General features: G+C 42.8%; 1 protein-coding gene across 2 annotated transcripts in view; it reads left to right on the forward strand.

Moving 5' to 3' along the window:
* The window catches only part of EPSTI1 (epithelial stromal interaction 1), a 166,621-nt gene that overhangs the window by 115,243 nt on the left and 30,533 nt on the right, over positions 1-20,845 (forward strand). For both annotated transcript variants that reach the window (XM_044285068.1, XM_044285069.1), the window contains one exon: positions 1,401-1,484. In XM_044285068.1, coding sequence (XP_044141003.1) covers positions 1,401-1,484 — 84 coding nt within the window. The remainder of the gene's footprint in view (positions 1-1,400; positions 1,485-20,845) is intronic.

The raw sequence follows: 20,845 nt of genomic DNA on the forward strand, positions 1-20,845 counted from the left end.
CATGTAGTCCCATGTAAATAACATTGCTCTGCTTCTCACACTGAGTCATCTACCCCTTCACTTACCTCTCCTCATGTAGCAGACCTCACCACAGCTACTTCCCATGACTTATTTTCACTGCTTAACCATCCTCTCCTGCACTGGTCACATGACAGTGACATCATCGCAGGTCCTTTTCAGCTACTGCATTCAGAACTGATCACATGGACTGTGATGTCATCACAGGTCCTTCAGATCTTGCAGGGCATTAGGTTCAATTGTATTGCCGTCCTGAGGATGGCAATACAGTTGGATATGTCTGGCAGGCAGTACATTCGGGTCCTGGGACAAAACATCAGGGGCCCAGGCCCCGAATGTTTTAACCTAGCAATGCCCCTGCTTCTTACCAAAGCTCTAACAGTGTTGCTAACGAGAATCAGTATTCAGTCTGCAGAAGACGCCTGTGTGTAACATGCAGACTTGCAGCGGCCTCTAGCCACCTATTCTCAGTACCTCAGTCCCTGACTATTGACATGCAGCCTAACTATCACTGTCTATCTGCCTGACTTGTTACACACAGGCATCTTTAGTGCTCAGTAAAATGCTGAAGACAGACTTTCCTTAGTCACTCTTGGTTACAGCTTTGATAGAAGACTCTTTAAACTGAAACGACAGTTACACTTTAACTTTCACGTTATAGAGCAATGGGTCAACAGCAACCTGACTATCTCCAAGCATGCATTCTGGCTCGGCTGTTCGCAGAACACTCATCAAACTGACTGGAGCATGATGGGAGTTGGAGTGCCAGAGTTGCTGACCTCTTTTATAGATTGTTTTTCATTTGATAATTTTTCAGTACAAGTCAATAAAAGTCACTGCGATTTACCATAAACATCCACATATGGAGATCTTTAGCCAAGTAAAAAGATTCTGAGCAGCTGGAATGAACATTCGTATGAACAAGGCAGCTCATGTGGCTTTATTTGCCCTCCCACTGCCCGACTGACTCTGATTGATGGCAAGTAAAAATGCATATATGCTGGACATAGAATAACATGAGCAAATAAAAAATAAGACATGCACAATGAAGATGTAAAGTGTCATCAAGGATGGAAACACACCATCTCTACACTAAAACATTTAATAAACCCAGGATAGCTGATTCTGAAGTATAAAGCGTACAAAAAATTATTTTTCTTCAGTGGCCTTTATTGATTCTAGATGAATAATCCACTGTACCACTGTTGATGGTCTTTTCCCAGCATACTACAGGACTTTCAGGATTGATTAAGTATTTCATCACTTGTCAATGTTGCCTGGTTATTAGTTATTTCTCGTAATCAATTCTGTTTCTCAGAATCTTGTTATTTTATAAAACACAAATTATCCATAACTACTATTCCTTATGTAATATATTACAGTCAAAGCATCAGACTTACAGACAACAGCAAAAAGAAGAAGAGGAAAGAAGACTGAAAGAGATGAAAGCAGAGCAGTGCAAAAAGGTGAGAGCGTGATATACTGTGATAACAGTAGTCAATCTTCAATGGAGGCAGACTGTATGACTATTTTGGGGCCCAGGGGAGGGGGACCCAACCTCCTTTCTCTTTTCTCTACAAATAAACACTGCACCCACAACTAGGGGGAGCTCAACGCCAAAAGATTATTTCAGTGCCCATTCCAGTTAACATAGTAACATAGTACATAAGGCCGAAAAAAGACATTTGTCCATCCAGTTCGGCCTGTCATCCTGCAAGTTGATCCAGAGGAAGGCAAAAAAAAAAACCTGTAAGGTAGAAGCCAATTTTCTCCACTTTAGGGGAATAAAAAATTCCTTCCCGACTCCAATCAGGCAATCAGAATATCTCCCTGGATCAACGACCCCTCTCTAGTAGCTATATCCTGTAATATTATTACGCTCCAGAAATACGTCCAGGCCCCTCTTGAATTCCTTTAGTGTACTCCCCATCACCACCTCCTCAGGCAGAGAGTTCCATAGTCTCACTGCTCTTACCGTAAAGAATCCTCTTCTATGTTTGTGTACAAACCTTCTTTCCTCCAGACGCAGAGGATGTCCCCTCGTCACAGTCACAGTCCTGGGGATAAACAGATGATGGGAGAGATCTCTGTACTGACCCCTGATATATTTATACATAGGGGTGTCACAGAAGGAACCATTTAATTCTAAAGCTTCACTTTTAATATTTATATTTAAAATTAACGCCCCATGATGTATAAGAAATATGTAAACAAAAAAAGAGAAAATAAAGCAAACATAAATCTATCCCACTTGACTTCTTGGATGTAGGAGATCAAGTGAATGATGAATATGGGGCAGTGTCCCTAATGGATTCCCCTACAATTAAGGCCCTGCCTGAAAACGGAATGGCCGCCCCGATAGGGGCGATCCCGTATCTCGTACCTCCTGTAATGCCCTGGAGGACCCTGATACAGGTGACCGATGAAAATGATCCTATGGGGAGACCAGTACTAGTCTACAGGTGTGCCAAAAATAAGAAATGCTTTATTTATACAAATAACACCCCAACCCCCATATGGTAGAGGTAAAAAAAATGACAAAGACAAAGTGCGATTGTGATGTGTTTGTATAGAGCGTCCCTACGCGTTTCGCCCTGTTGGTATTGGGCTCCTCAGGGGACAAAAACCAGAATAGCACACGGGGTGTGTCACATACAATTACAAAGACAGCAAAGCAGCCACCAAAAACAATACTAATTAAGTGACTGAATATAGTATGATAGACTGGTCACTTAATTATGAATAATTATTAGAGAATAAGACACATAAGACTCCAGTAATACAGTGAGGCAGGAGGTATGCCGGACAGCACAACTGGAGGGTGATGATATATCCCTGATCACAACATAATGAGCCAACAATCACAGTAGTGACACATGTCCTATCATTTGTTAATAATATGGATGGACAATTGTGTAGGTATAACAAGTGATGGCGGTCTATTCCAACTATAGTTATAGCTGAGAAATTGAATATAATAATATTATTAGTAAGTCTGTTAGTATGTCGCAGTGGTCTATGCTGAGTGTATATAGAGCTATCAATATATAGGGATTATCTATCCCCTTTAGCTGTATCGACAGTCAGACCCCAATATTTGCATTATGGCGGCATGCTAAAGCTAAAACAGACCAATCAGCTATTATATAGTGGCAATGCACATGGAAACTTGCGTGTCCGGGAGATGATAAAGATTATTCCATTGATGTCTGGCCCACACCGGTAAGTAAAGATATCCTGATGGTGGAGGGCTGCAAGGAATGGTGTCACGAAGTCTCGGCGTGACCGCTCGCTCAGATGAAGACGCGGCCGCAGCTGGAGAGCGGCGTCTGTGCTTAAATCAGCACCACTTCCGGGTATGACGCGCGGACATGTGATCGCAAGGCAGCGGTCACGTGACTTCCAGTGACGTCATGAGGACAAGGCCCGCATACTGCATCGGCAACTAGGGAGAGACGACTATTGCGATGCGAATAACCGATCGCTGAGCTGTTAAAGCTTGTAGTCTATAGGATGTTAGGATGTTAGTATGCGGAGGCCCCATGTACAAATGTAATTCCATAGGGTCGCAGAAGGGCCATCAGTATCTATATCAATTTCTATTAACAAGTATATATGATTTTGATCCGAACAGAATCTGGTATCTGATCTTATTTTTATTTAATATTAAGCAAAATATTGTATCAAATCCTATAAGGGACACCCATATGATGTGATTTAGATACACAATATATAGTGTAATGCAGTAATTAATCTGATAAATGCCGGTAAATACAAAGCAGGTAGATAAGGTTATCAGGTTATAGTGTCATATATGATGATCATCACCTATGTCCTAATCATGTTCTATAGTCGGCTAGTGCTCCATAATATAATTAGAGACTGTCTTCGAATTTTCATACGCCCAGCCGCACGCATCAGTAACGTTGAACTACTGATGAAATGGGAGGCTGAGGCCACAGCGAGCTCAGTCAGGTTCATGCGTTTATTACTAGATCAGGAAAAAAACAATATTCAACAACTAGATAAACGTAAACAAAACCTAACCGAGCAAGCCCTTAAATTCAAAGATCATACTGAATTCCCCAAAAAAGAACTCGAACTTCAAAACAACATCGAAAAATTTAGGAATAATTTGGTAGAAAGGAAACACCGCCAATTTACCAAAGACCTTACAGAATTTAGAAGCAACACAGCCTACACGAGCATAAGAACAGACCAAAGGGGTTTCATTACTGACACATCTGCCTCAGAGGCAGAGAGTTCTGATCCAGAGTCTACCACATATCGTCAGACTTACACCCACCCAAGAACTAATTGGAGAGGGAGAGGTCGCAGGAGGGGACGGAGCAGATATTTGGGACCCAGACCCACCGGTAGGGGGGAACAATCGACAGGCTTTCAATATCAGAGACAATGGGAGTCACAAAATATGGAGGAGAGAGGAGACAGAACACGAGACGACAGAAGGCAGGAATATACTTCAGATGGCTGTACATTGGGGCCCTCTACACACTCTGGTATACCAACTTCCAACTCCTTGCCTTTTTTAGGCCCACCACAAGGAAACATCTATGGACTGAGGGATCGCCCTCTACCTCATCAACTAAACAAGAAATAAGTTGTACTTCATCTGACATGTCTATTATTAACCTCTCAGATATTACATTATCCAGAGACGAAATATCCATTTTAAGAAGGGGCCTGACCTTTGTTCCAACTACACGTTACAATTGTTTCAATTGGATCAAGGATCTAAATCTCTTCACTAGAAAACTTCGTTGGCATAAAATTTTTGCCACAACAGATCAAAAAAGATGCCTAGAACTGGGGATCAATAGGGAAGATCTAGATAGTTTGAACAATCTCACTGAGTTACTAGATGAAAATGAACGCCCCATTGGACAAGGCCCTTTCACGTCTCTTAAAAACAGAAGCATTAAAATGCCACCGAAAACCCTTAACGATGCCAACATTGAAACTTTTTTGAGATCAGTAACACGCGATTTACACAAGCTTGAAGAACAAAACATACATAAAAACTATACTTATTCTGAAATGACAGCACTACAAAATCTCAATAAAAATAGTAACATTGTAGTGAAACCATCAGATAAGGGGGGAAACATTGTTATCCTTTCCCTCCAACAATATAGGGACATGTGCTATACCCTTGTATCAGATACAAATAGTTATGAACGCTTGAAAAATGACCCCACACCAACCTATCTAGCTGAACTGACTGAAATCATACAATGGGGCCTTCTCAACAAATGTATAGACAAAAAAGAATCCGAATTTTTACTACCAACTAATCCAAAAATAGCGACCTTTTATGGACTTCCAAAAATCCATAAGGGAACAGTTCCATTGAAGGGACGTCCTATTGTCTCTGGTATTGATAGCCTCACCCAACATGTAGGGACCTACATTGATTACATCCTACGACCATTTGTATCCGCTCTACCCTCCTATCTTCGCGACACCACCGACTTGCTTAAAAGACTAGAAGGCATCTCTCTGGAACCATACACCTGGTTCGCCTCGATTGATGTAGAGGCACTCTACACATCGATCCCCCACGATAAAGGTCTGATATCAGCAAAATATTTTTTGGAGACTCGATCCACTAACATGGTTCATCACAATAACTTTGTTCTCGAACTACTTAAGTTTGTTCTAACACATAATTATTTTGTTTTTGATGGTCGCCTCTACCACCAGCTCAGGGGCACCGCTATGGGTAGCCCGTGTGCACCGACATATGCAAATTTGCTCCTGGGCTGGTGGGAAGACGTGATAGTCTTCTCTGAAGCTATGAATCAGTGGACCAAACATATATCTCTTTGGTCCAGATTCATAGATGACATCCTGCTTCTATGGTCTGGAACAGAACAGGAATTTCATCTATTTATGGATACATTGAATTCTAATCAGATAGGACTATTTTTCACGTCAGAAATACATCATAGTCGAATTACGTTTTTAGATGTGACCCTCGAACGGGACATAAATAATTATATTAAAACAACGTTGTTCAGAAAAAAGACTTCCACCAATAGTCTTCTCCGGTGGGAGAGCTTCCACCCGAGGTCCCTCAAAAAGGGCATCCCCAAAGGTCAATTCCTGAGGGTGCGACGTAATTGTTCGGACCCGGAAACCTTTGTGAGGGAATCCTCAAAACTATTCCATCGTTTTAAGGAAAGGGGGTACCCGACCATTGCCTTTATGAGGCCTGAACTGGGCCAAATCGAGGGACTGCCCCTCCCTCTTACAAACTCCAAAAAAAGAAATAACGAACACTCCAGGACCGATCAGAATCATTGGTACGTTTGACTCTGAGTCCCAACAGGTCCGGGACATTCTGAGTCGTTATTGGTCTTTAATTAAAACAGACCCAGATTTGACACATGTCCTGCCAGAGAATCCATCCATCACATTCAGACGAGGACGCAGTATAGGGGACACTCTGGTGCATAGTCATTTTGACCCCCCAGTATCAAATACATGGCTTACAAATAGACAAGTGGGCACCTTCAGATGTGGGAAATGTAAAGCCTGCAGTTTTCTGTCTCCAGGCAATACATTTCAGAATAGCTCGAACGAGAAAACATTTCACGTCCGCAGCTTCGCCAACTGCAACACTATGGGTGTGATCTATATGGCCACATGTCCCTGTGACCTTAAGTATATAGGGAAAACAAAGAGATCATTTAAAGTAAGAGTCTTGGAACATATTGGAGATATCCGTAAAAGACGTGATAAACCAATTTCCCGCCATGTTTGGTCTAACCACGCCGGGAATCCTGAAGTTGTCCGATTCTCAGTGATTGAGGTACTGAAACTCACAACCAGAAAAGGAGACATAGATAAACTCCTAAAACAAAAAGAATCTAAATGGATTTTTAGACTTAATACCACTACACCGGCTGGACTAAACGAACACATTGATTTTGCGTGCTTTTTATGAAGAGGTCAAAAATCAAATATATAGAGATCTTAATACTGGTAATCTGTAGACCAGTGGTATCATACCAACATATCAAATAGAGAATAATTTTCTCAATTTTTATCTAAATACTGTTTATTTATTATTTTGGACCCATCAATTTGTACGACAGTCTCTAATTATATTATGGAGCACTAGCCGACTATAGAACATGATTAGGACATAGGTGATGATCATCATATATGACACTATAACCTGATAACCTTATCTACCTGCTTTGTATTTACCGGCATTTATCAGATTAATTACTGCATTACACTATATATTGTGTATCTAAATCACATCATATGGGTGTCCCTTATAGGATTTGATACAATATTTTGCTTAATATTAAATAAAAATAAGATCAGATACCAGATTCTGTTCGGATCAAAATCATATATACTTGTTAATAGAAATTGATATAGATACTGATGGCCCTTCTGCGACCCTATGGAATTACATTTGTACATGGGGCCTCCGCATACTAACATCCTAACATCCTATAGACTACAAGCTTTAACAGCTCAGCGATCGGTTATTCGCATCGCAATAGTCGTCTCTCCCTAGTTGCCGATGCAGTATGCGGGCCTTGTCCTCATGACGTCACTGGAAGTCACGTGACCGCTGCCTTGCGATCACATGTCCGCGCGTCATACCCGGAAGTGGTGCTGATTTAAGCACAGACGCCGCTCTCCAGCTGCGGCCGCGTCTTCATCTGGGCGAGCGGTCACGCCGAGACTTCGTGACACCATTCCTTGCAGCCCTCCACCATCAGGATATCTTTACTTACCGGTGTGGGCCAGACATCAATGGAATAATCTTTATCATCTCCCGGACACGCAAGTTTCCATGTGCATTGCCACTATATAATAGCTGATTGGTCTGTTTTAGCTTTAGCATGCCGCCATAATGCAAATATTGGGGTCTGACTGTCGATACAGCTAAAGGGGATAGATAATCCCTATATATTGATAGCTCTATATACACTCAGCATAGACCACTGCGACATACTAACAGACTTTCTAATAATATTATTATATTCAATTTCTCAGCTATAACTATAGTTGGAATAGACCGCCATCACTTGTTATACCTACACAATTGTCCATCCATATTATTAACAAATGATAGGACATGTGTCACTACTGTGATTGTTGGCTCATTATGTTGTGATCAGGGATATATCATCACCCTCCAGTTGTGCTGTCCGGCATACCTCCTGCCTCACTGTATTACTGGAGTCTTATGTGTCTTATTCTCTAATAATTATTCATAATTAAGTGACCAGTCTATCATACTATATTCAGTCACTTAATTAGTATTGTTTTTGGTGGCTGCTTTGCTGTCTTTGTAATTGTATGTGACACACCCCGTGTGCTATTCTGGTTTTTGTCCCCTGAGGAGCCCAATATCAACAGGGCGAAACGCGTAGGGACGCTCTATACAAACACATCACAATCGCACTTTGTCTTTGTCATTTTTTTTACCTCTACCATATGGGGGTTGGGGTGTTATTTGTATAAATAAAGCATTTCTTATTTTTGGCACACCTGTAGACTAGTACTGGTCTCCCCATAGGATCATTTTCATCAGTCACCTGTATCAGGGTCCTCCAGGGCATTACAGGAGGTACGAGATACGGGATCGCCCCTATCGGGGCGGCCATTCCGTTTTCAGGCAGGGCCTTAATTGTAGGGGAATCCATTAGGGACACTGCCCCATATTCATCATTCACTTGATCTCCTACATCCAAGAAGTCAAGTGGGATAGATTTATGTTTGCTTTATTTTCTCTTTTTTTGTTTACATATTTCTTATACATCATGGGGCGTTAATTTTAAATATAAATATTAAAAGTGAAGCTTTAGAATTAAATGGTTCCTTCTGTGACACCCGTTTGTAAATTTGACCTAATTCTACTATAATCCCGTGAACAGGGTTGTATGTTCAGTCTGTGAATCCCCTATATTTATACATAGTAATTAGATCTCCCCTCAGTCATCTTTTTTCTAAAGTGAATAACCCTAATTTTGATCATCTTTCAGGGTAATGTAGTTGCCCCATTCCAGTTATTACTTTAGATGCCCTCCTCTGGACCTTCTATAGCTCTGCTATGTCTGCCTTGTTTACAGGAGCCCAGAACTGTACACAGTACTCCATGTGTGGTCTGACTAGCGATTTGTAAAGTGGTAGGACTATGTTCTTATCACAGGAATCTACGCCCCTTCTGATGCAACCCATTATCTTGTTGGCCTTGGCAGCAGCTGCCCGACACTGGTTTTTGCAGCTTAGTTTGCTGTTTATTACAATTCCTAGATCCTTTTCCATGTCAGTGTTACAGAGTGTTTTACCATTTAGTATGTACGGGTGACTTGCATTTTTCCTTCCCATGTGCGTAACTTTACATTTATCAGTGTTAAACCTCATCTGCCACTTATCTGCCCAAGCCTCCAATCTATCCAGATCTCTCTGTAGTAGTATACTGTCCTCATCAGTGTAAATTACTTTACACAGTTTAGTGTCATCTGCGAAAATTGATACTTTACTATGCAAGCCTTCTACAAGATCATTAATAAATATATTGAAGAGAATAGGGCCCAATACTGACCCCTGAGGTACCCCACTAGTGACAGTGACCCAATCTGTGTGTACCGTTAATAACCACCCTCTGTTTTCTATCACTGAGCCAGTTACTTACCCACATACAGATGTTTTCTCCCAGTCCGAGCATTCTCATTTTATATACTAACCTTTTATGTGGTACAGTGTCAAATGCTTTGGAGAAGTCCAGATATACGACATCCATTGATTCGCGCTGTCAAGTCTAGAACTTACCTCCTCATAGAAACTGATTAAATTAGTCTGACATGACCGATCCCTCACGAAGCCATGCTGATATGGCGTTATTTGCTTATTTCCGTTGAGATGCTCTAACATAGCATCTCTCAGAAAACCTTCAAACAGTTTACCCACAACAGATGTTAAACTTACCGGCCTATAGTTTCCAGGCTCTGTTTTTGGCCCCTTTTTGAATATTGGCACCACATATGACATGCGCCAATCCTGTGGGGCATTCCCTGTCAGTATAGAGTCTGCAAATATCAGAAATAAGGGTCTGGCTATGACATTACTTAATTCCTTTAGGATATGGGGGTGTATGCCATCCGGTCCTGGCGATTTTGTCTATTTTAATCTTTTTAAGTTTAAGTCGCTGATGTACTTCTTCCTGGGTCAGACAGGACACTTTTAATGGGGAATTTATTTTTGCATTCTGCATGTCATCTGACAATTTATTTTCCTCAGTGAATACATTGGAGAAAAAATATTTAACAGCTTTGCTTTCTCCTCATCGCTCTCTGCGACTTCCCCCTCATTACTCTTTAAAGGGCCGACACCTTCAGATTTATACTTTTTAACATTTATATAATTGAAGAACATTTTAGGGTTAGTTTTACTCTCTTTGGCAATTAATCTCTCAGTCTCTAGTTTGGCCGCTTTTATTTGTTTTTTACATGTTCTATTTTTTTCTTTATAGTTTTTCAGTGCTTCCGTGCTACCCTCCTGTTTCAGTGAATTATATGCTTTCTTTTTGTCATTTATTGCTTTCTTTACAGTTCTATTTATCCACATTGGTTTCTTTTTGTTCCTTAACCTTTTATTACCATACGGTATGTACCTCTCACAATGAGATTTTAGGATGTTTTTAAAGATATCCCATTTTGTGGCTGTATTTTTATTTTTGAGGACTTTGTCCCAGTTAGTTTGGCCTATGGCCTCTCTTAGTTGGCTAAATTTAGCTTTTTGAAGTTTGGTATTTTTGTTCCTCCCTGTAGAAATGCTCTTTTGAATGATAATTGGAAGGTTATTACTTTATGGTCACTATTTCCCAGGTGTCCCCCAACCTGCACGTCTGTTGTTCTGTCGGGCCTATTGGTTAATGCTAAGTCCAGTATGGCCGTCCCTCTAGTCGGGTCCTGAACCAGTTGGGAGAGGTAATTGTTTTTGGTTATTGCCAAGAACATGTTTCCCTTATGAGATATACAAGTTTCAGTTTCCCAGTCTATATCTGGGTAGTTGAAGTCCCCCATAATAACCACCTCATTATGGTTTGCCGCCTCGTCTATCTCGTTTAGTAGTAGATTTTCTATGGACTCTGGAATATTAGGTGGTTTATAGTAAACTCCTATTAGTAATTTATTGTTGTTTTTAGCTCCATGTATCTCTACCCACAGTGACTCCACATGTTCATGTCCCTCACTTATATCTTCGCGGAGTGTGGGCTTTAGACCGGACTTTACATAAAGGCAATGGTAATTGTATGAAGTCCTATGCACTGAACTCCCCTAGTGGTGGCTGCAAGAGGTAGCTTTACAATAGAAGGGAAGCAGCTTTATTGATCTATTTTGCTAGTTGTCTGGTGTTATTACATTGACAAATATGTTGTCATATTTACAGTATGGACTTATTCTGATTTTTCTGACATAGAAGTTGGGTAAAGTGGGTGAAATGGAGGGCGACTTTTTATAAAAAAAATTTAAGTAATATTATTTCCGCATTAATAAAAAAAAAAAAAAGTAAATTCGGCTGAAATCTGGGAAGTTGCACTTTGTCCTGTCTGGGAGTGATGTTTGCATCGTACTGGGAAACTAAGTGGGGCACAGGGGCTCGTACTAAGTTTTGCTGTGGGGCATTATGAGATCTGTAATTTAGTAAAAAGGAAATCCGGCGCTCAAATTGGTGAAGTCGTAGGTTCCTTTATTTGGTCATGCATTATAGGTACAGAGGTACAGGGTGATTCATAACCAGGGATGCCCTTGTCAGTCTACGCGTGTCAAACGACAACGTTCTTATTCATGACTGAGGAGTATTCTGAAGTTGACACTTTTATAGGAAAATAAATCCTCCCTGCCTTCTCCCCTAGCCGCTCCTTTGGGAGTGGATTAACAGGTGCGGGTGTGATTTCATGGATTTCATGGACATGGATATATGGACTGGCCCGCAGAGCCCCAACCCTTCTATATGTATATCTCTATGTGTGTGGGCATCGTAAAATACTCTATATGCCCAGTGAAACAAATCGACATGATTAAATAAAGTTCAGATGTGTGTTGGCTATCATGGTTAAATAACCGCTAGGTCTTCTTACTGGTCCATATACAAATGGGTATTATAAAACCAAGTATTGACAAAAAGCATGGCATATAGAGACTCTATTTAAATTAGCTGAAAGTCTATGCATACTGTCAAACCATATTATATGTAATACGGTCAGAAAGAACTTCATGATAACATAACTAGTACACATGCATTATTTCTTTTCTAACATTAAGTCCTGCTGGACTTCTAGTTTTCAGACGTAAGATCCAGTAAGCCTCTCTGCACACAATGCGTTTTTTCAAATCTCCTCCCCGAGCAGTTATTTGTATTTTTTTCAATTCATACACAATTACTACAACAGGGCTTCATCCTTTTTTTTTCGTGCACCTTTCAAAGAGAAGGCGGGTGAGCTGGAATCCAATTACCTGAAGATTATGAGATCTGTGTATGCTCCTGTGTGATAAAAAATAATTCTACCTTACAGCCATCCTTCCTAAGCTCAAATAACCCAATTGATTATTTTAGAAACTAAAATTTTGCTAAACACAGTATACTTCTATGTAGTAAACATCACAATAGTTAATATTCTCATTCATCTTTTCATTAATTAGCATGTAACTTTTAATTTTCAGCTTGAGAGAAGCCTAATGTCAGAGTTTATGTTATTATATAGACATTGTGGCTTGAATTATTATATAGGAAGTATGTCAGGTCCTATTAAAAGGGCATTAATATGACCTTCTGTGGGTAGAAGTCAATACGTTCAAATGTATCTGTGGAGCCAAAGTTCATCTTGCCCAAAGTTGCGCGAAACTTTGGTGAATTACTACTGTATTCATATCTGCTTATTTAAAACAATTTAAAATAGCAATCCGAAGTGGACTTTGGTACTGGCTGGTACCTCGGCACCAAATCCCACTTCAGCTTGTTATTTAAACTTGTTTTCACTACACTAGGGATGAGCGTAACCCGAACTGTATATACATTTTCGTAAAAGTCCGGGTTCGGGTTCGGTGTTCGTCGCTTTCTTGGCGCTTTTTGAAAGGCTGCAAAGCAGCCAATCAACAAGCGTCATACTACTTGCCCTAAGAGGCCGTCACAGCCATGGCTACTATTGGCATGGCTGTGATTGGCCAGTGCAGCATGTGACCCAGCCTCTATTTAAGCTGGAGTCAAGTAGCGCCGCACGTCACTCTGCTCTGATCAGTGTAGGGAGAGGTTGCAGCTGCCACGTTAGGGCAAAATTAGGCAGTGATTAACTCCTCCAAAAGACTTCATTCAGAGATCGATCTGCAGCTGTGGATGATTGAACTGCTGCTATTCAATTGCTCACTGTTTTTAGGCTGCCCAGAGCGTTTTTCATTCACTTTTTTCTGGGGTGATCGGCGGCCATTTTGTGTCTTGTGGTGCACCAGCACAAGCTGCCACCAAGTACATTTAACCCTCAATAGTGTGGTTATTTTTTGGCTATATCCTACATCAGGGGCAAGCTGTAACCAAGTGCATTTAACCCTCAATAGTGTGGTTGTTTTTTGACTATATCCTACATCAGGGTGAAGCTGTCACACCAAGTGCATTTAACCATAAATAGTGTGGTTATTTTTTGGCCATATACTACATCAGGGGCAAGCTGTCACCAAGTGCATTTAACCCTCAATAGTGTGGTTGTTTTTTGACTATATCCTACATCAGGGTGAAGCTGTCACACCAAGTGCATTTAACCATAAATAGTGTGGTTACTTTTTTGGCCATATACTACATCAGGGGCAAGCTGAGCATGTCACCAAGTGCATTTAACCCTCAATAGTGTGGTTGTTTTTTGGCTATATCCTACATCAGGGTGAAGCTGTCACACCAAGTGCATTTAACCATCAATAGTGTGGTTATTTTTTGGCCATATACTACATCAGGGGCAAGCTGAGCCTGTCACCAAGTGCATTTAACCCTCAATAGTGTGGTTGTTTTTTGGCTATATCCTACATCAGGGCGAAGCTGTCACACCAAGTGCATTTAACCATCAATAGTGTGGTTATTTTTTGGCCATATCCTAGTCTAATTCTGTCTGTAAACGTATACCTGTCACCCAGCGCCTAAATAATAGGCCTCAAATTTATAGTCAGATAAATCTGTGGTTATTGCTGTAGCTGGGCAAGTTATTTAGTGTCCGTCAAAGCACAGTTTTTGTTCTGGGTTGAAATACAATTCCCAATTTAGCAATTCTCTAAATTAGTGGTTTCTGCTGTATCAGGCCTACTTTAAATCTATCCCTAAAAGGGTATATTAGATTCAAGGTGCTGATAGGGTCATTCTCAATAACTTCACACACACACTACTGTGCATATCCCAGTCTAATTCTGTCCGTAAACGTATACCTGTCACCCAGCGCCTAAATAATAGGCCTCAAATTTATATTCATCCAAATCTGTCATTATTGCTGTAGCTGGTCAAGTTATTTAGTGTCCGTCAAAGCACAGTTTTTGTTCTGGGTTGAAATACAATACCCAATTTAGCAATTCTCTAAATTAGTGGTTCCTGCTGTATCAGGCCTACTTTAAATGTATCCCTAAAAGGGTATATAAGATTCAAGGTGCAGATAGGGCCATTCTCAATAACTTCACACACACGCTACTGTGCATATCCCAGTCTAATTCTGTCTGTAAACGTATACCTGTCACCCAGCGCCTAAATAATAGGCCTCAAATTTATATTCATCCAAATCTGTCATTATTGCTGTAGCTGGTCAAGTTATTTAGTGTCCGTCAAAGCACAGTTTTTGTTCTGGGTTGAAATACAATTCCCAATTTTGCAATTTCCTAATTTAGTGGTTTCTGCTGTATCAGACCTACTTTAAATCTATCCCTAAAAGGGTATATAAGATTCAAGGTGCACATAGGGTCATTCTAAATAACTTCACACACACGCTACTGTGCATATCCCAGTCTAATTCTGTCTGTAAACGTATACTTGTTGTGGTGAACGATAACAATGAGGAAAACATCTAGTAAAGGATGCGAACATGGTCGTGGTGGTGTTAGTGGACCCTCTGGTGCTGGGAGAGGACGTGGCCATTCTGCCACAGCCACATGTCCTAGTGTACCAACTACCTCAGGTCCCAGTAGCCACCATAATTTACAGCTATATTTGGTGGGCCCCAATGCCGTTCTAAGGATGGTAAGGCCTGAGCAGGTACAGGCATTAGTCAATTGGGTGGCCGACAGTGGATCCAGCACGTTCACATTATCTCCCACCCAGTCTTCTGCAGAAAGCGCACAGATGGCGCCTGAAAACCAAGCCCATCAGTCTGTCACATCACCCCCATGCATACCAGGGAAACTGTCTGAGCCTCAAGTTATGCAGCAGTCTCTTATGCTGTTTGAAGACTCCGCTGGCAGGGTTTCCCAAGGGCATCCACCTAGCCCTTCCCCAGCGGTGGAAGACATAGAATGCACTGACGCACAACCACTTATGTTTCCTGATGATGAGGACATGGGAATACCACCTCAGCACGTCTCTGATGATGACGAAACACAGGTGCCAACTGCTGCGTCTTTCTGCAGTGTGCAGACTGAACAGGAGGTCAGGGATCAAGACTGGGTGGAAGACGATGCAGGGGACGATGAGGTCCTAGACCCCACATGGAATGAAGGTCGTGCCACTGACTTTCACAGTTCGGAGGAAGAGGCAGTGGTGAGACCGAGCCAACAGCGTAGCAAAAGAGGGAGCAGTGGGCAAAAGCAGAACACCCGCCGCCAAGAGACTCCGCCTGCTACTGACCGCCGCCATCTGGGACCGAGCACCCCAAAGGCAGCTTCAAGGAGTTCCCTGGCATGGCACTTCTTCAAACAATGTGCTGACAACAAGACCCGAGTGGTTTGCACGCTGTGCCATCAGAGCCTGAAGCGAGGCATTAACGTTCTGAACCTTAGCACAACCTGCATGACCAGGCACCTGCATGCAAAGCATGAACTGCAGTGAAGTAAACACCTTAAAAACAAGGAAGTCACTCAGGCTCCCCCTGCTACCTCTTCTGCTGCTGCCGCCTCGGCCTCTTCTGCTGCTGCCGGACTACTGGGTTGCCACCCTGCTGGATCCACGGTACAAAGACAATGTGCCCACCTTACTTCCTGCACTGGAGCGTGATAGGAAGATGCGCGAGTACAAGCGCACGTTGGTAGACGCGCTACTGAGAGCATTCCCAAATGTCACAGGGGAACAAGTGGAAGCCCAAGGCCAAGGCAGAGGAGGAGCAAGAGGTCACCAAGGCAGCTGTGTCACGGCCAGCTCCTCTGAGGGCAGGGTTAGCATGGCAGAGTTGTGGAAAAGTTTTGTCAACACGCCACAGCTAACTGCACCACCACCTGATACGCAACGTGTTAGCAGGAGGCAACATTTCACTAACATGGTGGAACAGTACGTGTGCACACCCCTACACGTACTGACTGATGGTTTGGCCCCATTCAACTTCTGGGTCTCTAAATTGTCCACGTGGCCAGAGCTAGCCTTTTATGCCTTGGAGGTGCTGGCCTGCCCGGCGGCCAGCGTTTTGTCTGAACGTGTATTCAGCACGGCAGGGGGCGTCATTACAGACAAACGCAGCGGCCTGTCTACAGCGAATGTGGACAAGCTGACGTTCATAAAAATGAACCAGGCATGGATCCCAAAGGACCTGTCCATCCCTTGTGCAGATTAGACATTAACTACCTCCCCTTAACCATATATTATTGTACTCCAGGGCACTTCCTCATTCAATCCTATTTTTATTTTCATTTTACCATTATATTGCGAGGCAACCCAAAGTTGAATGAACCTCTCCTCTGTCTGGGTGCCGGGGCCTAAATATAGGACAATGGACTGTTCCAATGTTGGGTGACGTAAAGCATGATTCTCTGCTAGGACATGCAGACTGATTCTCTGCTGACATGAAGCCAGATTCTCTTTTACGGGACCTCTCTCCTCTGCCTGGGTGCCTGGGCCTAAATATATGACAATGGACTGTTACAGTGTTGGGTGACGTAAAGCATGATTCTCTGCTATGACATGCAGACTGATTCTCTGCTGACATGAAGCCAGATTCTCTGTTACGGAACCTCTCTCCTCTGCCTGGGTGCCTGGGCCTAAATATATGACAATGGACTGTTACAGTGATTGCTGACGTGAAGCCTGATTCTCTGCTAGGACATGCAGACTGATTCTCTGCTGACATGAAGCCAGATTCTCTTTTACGGGACCTCTCTCCTCTGCCTGGGTGCCTGGGCCTAAATATATGACAATGGACTGTTACAGTGTTGGGTGACGTAAATCATGATTCTCTGCTATGACATGCAGACTGATTCTCTGCTGACATGAAGCCAGATTCTCTGTTATGTGACCTCTCTCCTCTGCCTGGGTGCCTGGACCTAAATATATGACAATGGACTGTTACAGTGGTGGCTGACGTGAAGCCAGATTCTCTGCTATGACATGCAGACTGATTCTCTGCTGACATGAAGCCAGATTCTCTGTTAAGGGACCTCTCTCCTCTGCCTGGGTGCCTTGGACTAAATATCTGACAATGGACTGTTACAGTGGTGGGTGACGTGAAGCCAGATTCTCTGCTATGGGACCTCTCTCCAATTGATATTGGTTAATTTTTATTTATTTTATTTTTATTCATTTCCCTATCCACATTTGTTTGTTTGCAGCCCTCTAGCTCTTTCCTGGGCTGTTTTACAGCCTTTTTAGTGCCGAAAAGTTTGGGTCCCCATTGACTTCAATGGGGTTCGGGTTCGGGACGAAGTTCGGGTCGGGTTCGGATTCCGAACCCGAACATTTCCGGGAAGTTCGGCCGAACTTCTCGAACCCGAACATCCAGGTGTTCGCTCAACTCTACACTACACATATATGAATATAGTAGTAATTCACAGAAGTCTTGCGTGACTTCAGGCGAGACCAACTTTCACTCCACTGAGCCAATACATTTTATTGCTGTTTGGAAAAAGCATTAAAATCAAGGTATTTTAATGAACTGACTTCGGTTCGCTGAAGCCCAAGTACTATTTTATAGGAACTGTTATGGGGGTCAAATAGAGAAGAAAATAAATTGTTCTATGTGTCAATATCGCAAACTAAGCAGCAGTCCTGAGAATAGGAGTCCAACCTCCTTATCACATGCAATCAATAAACCAAAGTCCAGGTCCGCACTTCAAAGGAGATGTAGTTTGGAAACGCCTTGTAGAAGAAAAGCGCAGTTAAATCATATCCCACGCTGAAACTTCCGCACAGACACACGCCACACTGCCGATCGAAACTTCACAGGACAGCGGTGACCCTTCAAAAGATCAGCAACATAGTGCAGTACCCGTGAATATGTCAAAAATAAACGCTTTATTATACTCACAACAGCACCGCTAGAAATCAGCGTATAAAGTCATCTGAAATATGGGCAGTGGTCCCCAACCTTTTTTGTGCCAGTGACCAGTTTCACACAAAACTATTATCTTGCGGACTGGGGGGTCCAAGATACAGTAATTAAGGAATCCGTATAGAACCCCACTCAATGACTTACAGGTAATGTCTACTCTGATTGGAATTGTTCACTTTTTTCTCGGTCTTGCACAGATTGCTCTAATGACATCTCCTGACCACAACTTCTTTTTACATAATTGAACAAACAGAACACAGATATTTAGTATTAGCGCCTCCTTTTATGCCCATTTAGGCAACAGTAGATGTAATGCCCACCATTAATGCCCTGTGAACATATGATGCCCCCCTCTTCTTCAGACCGGAGGTCTGAACATTTTTCCACATCGCACCGTGTCCTCCAGAAGATGCGGCCAGAGTCACACTTTTCCCTTTATTCTGCCACACCCAAGCCAGCAGAGCTTGGTTTGTCACCAACATTGACTTTCTACCACTAGATAACATCTAAGGGACGCCATTGCCTGTAACAGCAACTGCGGTGCGCTGCTGTTCCCCCGATTACTGCTGCAATCCAGGACACTCTGTTTGTATAAGTGATATTGATTCTGAGGATTCCGCTCCACAGCTTCTATTCAGCCCTGGACACAGCCTGAGTTCGGCTGGTGTCATGTTTCCCTGCTCTAGGGGCGACGCGCATCACTCCCCGGGTGGGCCGGGTTAGGTCAGGTGACCTTGCTGAACAACCCTGGCTCTCCTGCAGGTATTTAAGTGTTTCAGCCCTTCTCCCAGACACCTCAGTGTTAAGGTCCTTGTCTTTTGCTAAAGAGCCTGTCAACCACTGGTGCTTCTGACTTGTACTTTGTTTCTGGACTTTGCTTATCTTCTGATCCCTGCCTGTTTGATTCGTATCTCCTGTTGCCAACCCGGATTGCCTGACCTGCTTTTGTGCCACCTGCCCTGATCCTCTGCCTGTCTGACTTCATCTCTACCTTATCCTTCGGTCCTGCATTGTCGCTCCTGGTAACGCCTCTGCCACCTGGCTACGCTTGTACTTGCGGTACCTACCCAGGTATCAAATACGAATCAAACAGGCAGGGATCACACGATAAGCAAAGTCCAGAAACAAAGTACAAGTCAGGAGCACCAGTGGTTCACAGGCTCTTTAGCAAAAGACAAAGACCTTAACACTGAGGTGTCTGGGAGAAGGGCTGAACCACTTAAATACCTGCAGGAGAGCCAGGGTTGGTCAGAGAGGTCACCTGACCTAACCCAGCCCGCCCGGGGAGTGATGCGTGTCGCCTCTAGAGCAGGGAAACATGACACCAGCCAAACTCAGTCTGTGTCCAGGGCTGAATAGAAGCTGTGGAGCGGAATCCTCAGAAGCAATATCACTTATACAAACAGAGTGTCCTGGACTGCAGCAGTAATCGGGGGAACAGCGGCACACCACAACCACTGTTACAGTGCCCATCTAACGGACCAGACACTCTTACTCGTCCTACTCTTTCACGAGCGACAATGATGCGCTCTCACATTCTTTTACCTCGTTCTCATTGTCTTTCTGGCATTTATGCTCTCTTTGTTTCTTTATTTTATCAAAAGATCGCATCTCTCTTCTCTCTTTATTCTCAGAGTTTCGATCTTGGCCTATGGAACACCTTTCAGAAGATATTTTTGTCCAAACGACAGGCTCTCCCTTTAACTTCTCTGGCTCTCGCACATGCTCAGGCCCTTTCTTGGACTGCTTCAGCTCTTGATTGAACTGTTCGCATAGTTGTTACCAGTCATGGTCGTGTCCAGACACTTTTACCTTTGCTTTGCAGAGCTTCTTCCGCAGAGCATGCTTGTCGCTGCTCACTCCTTTTAGACGGATCTGGTTCACATCTTCTTAGGCTTTTTTCAGTTTCCCTTCCAGGGACCTCAATATTGTTTCAACTTCTTTTTTGATAGATCTTTCAGCATCTCTGCTTCCTGACTTGCTAGTTCTGGAATGATCAGAAGCTCCATTTACACGCTCTTCCTTCTCTTCAGCAGTGGTTTTCTCAGGTTTGGCAACAGCTTTAGAGTCCTCTGCTTCTTCAGTGGCTTTTTCCACTTCTGCCTAGATGCCTTTAGCCTCATCTTTGGTCGCTGCAGCATCTGAGGATTTCTCCCACTCCAATTCCTCTGCTCTAGCTTCTTCAGCCTTTATCTCTTTGGAGTCTACATTCCCTTTGTTAGCCTTCTTATCCTTCTCGAACATGGCATCCTATACCTACACTCTTTACTACTCCCTTTCTCTCTTATTGAGGTTGGAGGCACTGGGGATATTGGAGTCCTTATCAGACTCTTCATCTTC

This window comes from Bufo gargarizans, chromosome 3, assembly GCF_014858855.1.
Source record: "Bufo gargarizans isolate SCDJY-AF-19 chromosome 3, ASM1485885v1, whole genome shotgun sequence".
NCBI lineage: Eukaryota > Metazoa > Chordata > Amphibia > Anura > Bufonidae > Bufo > Bufo gargarizans.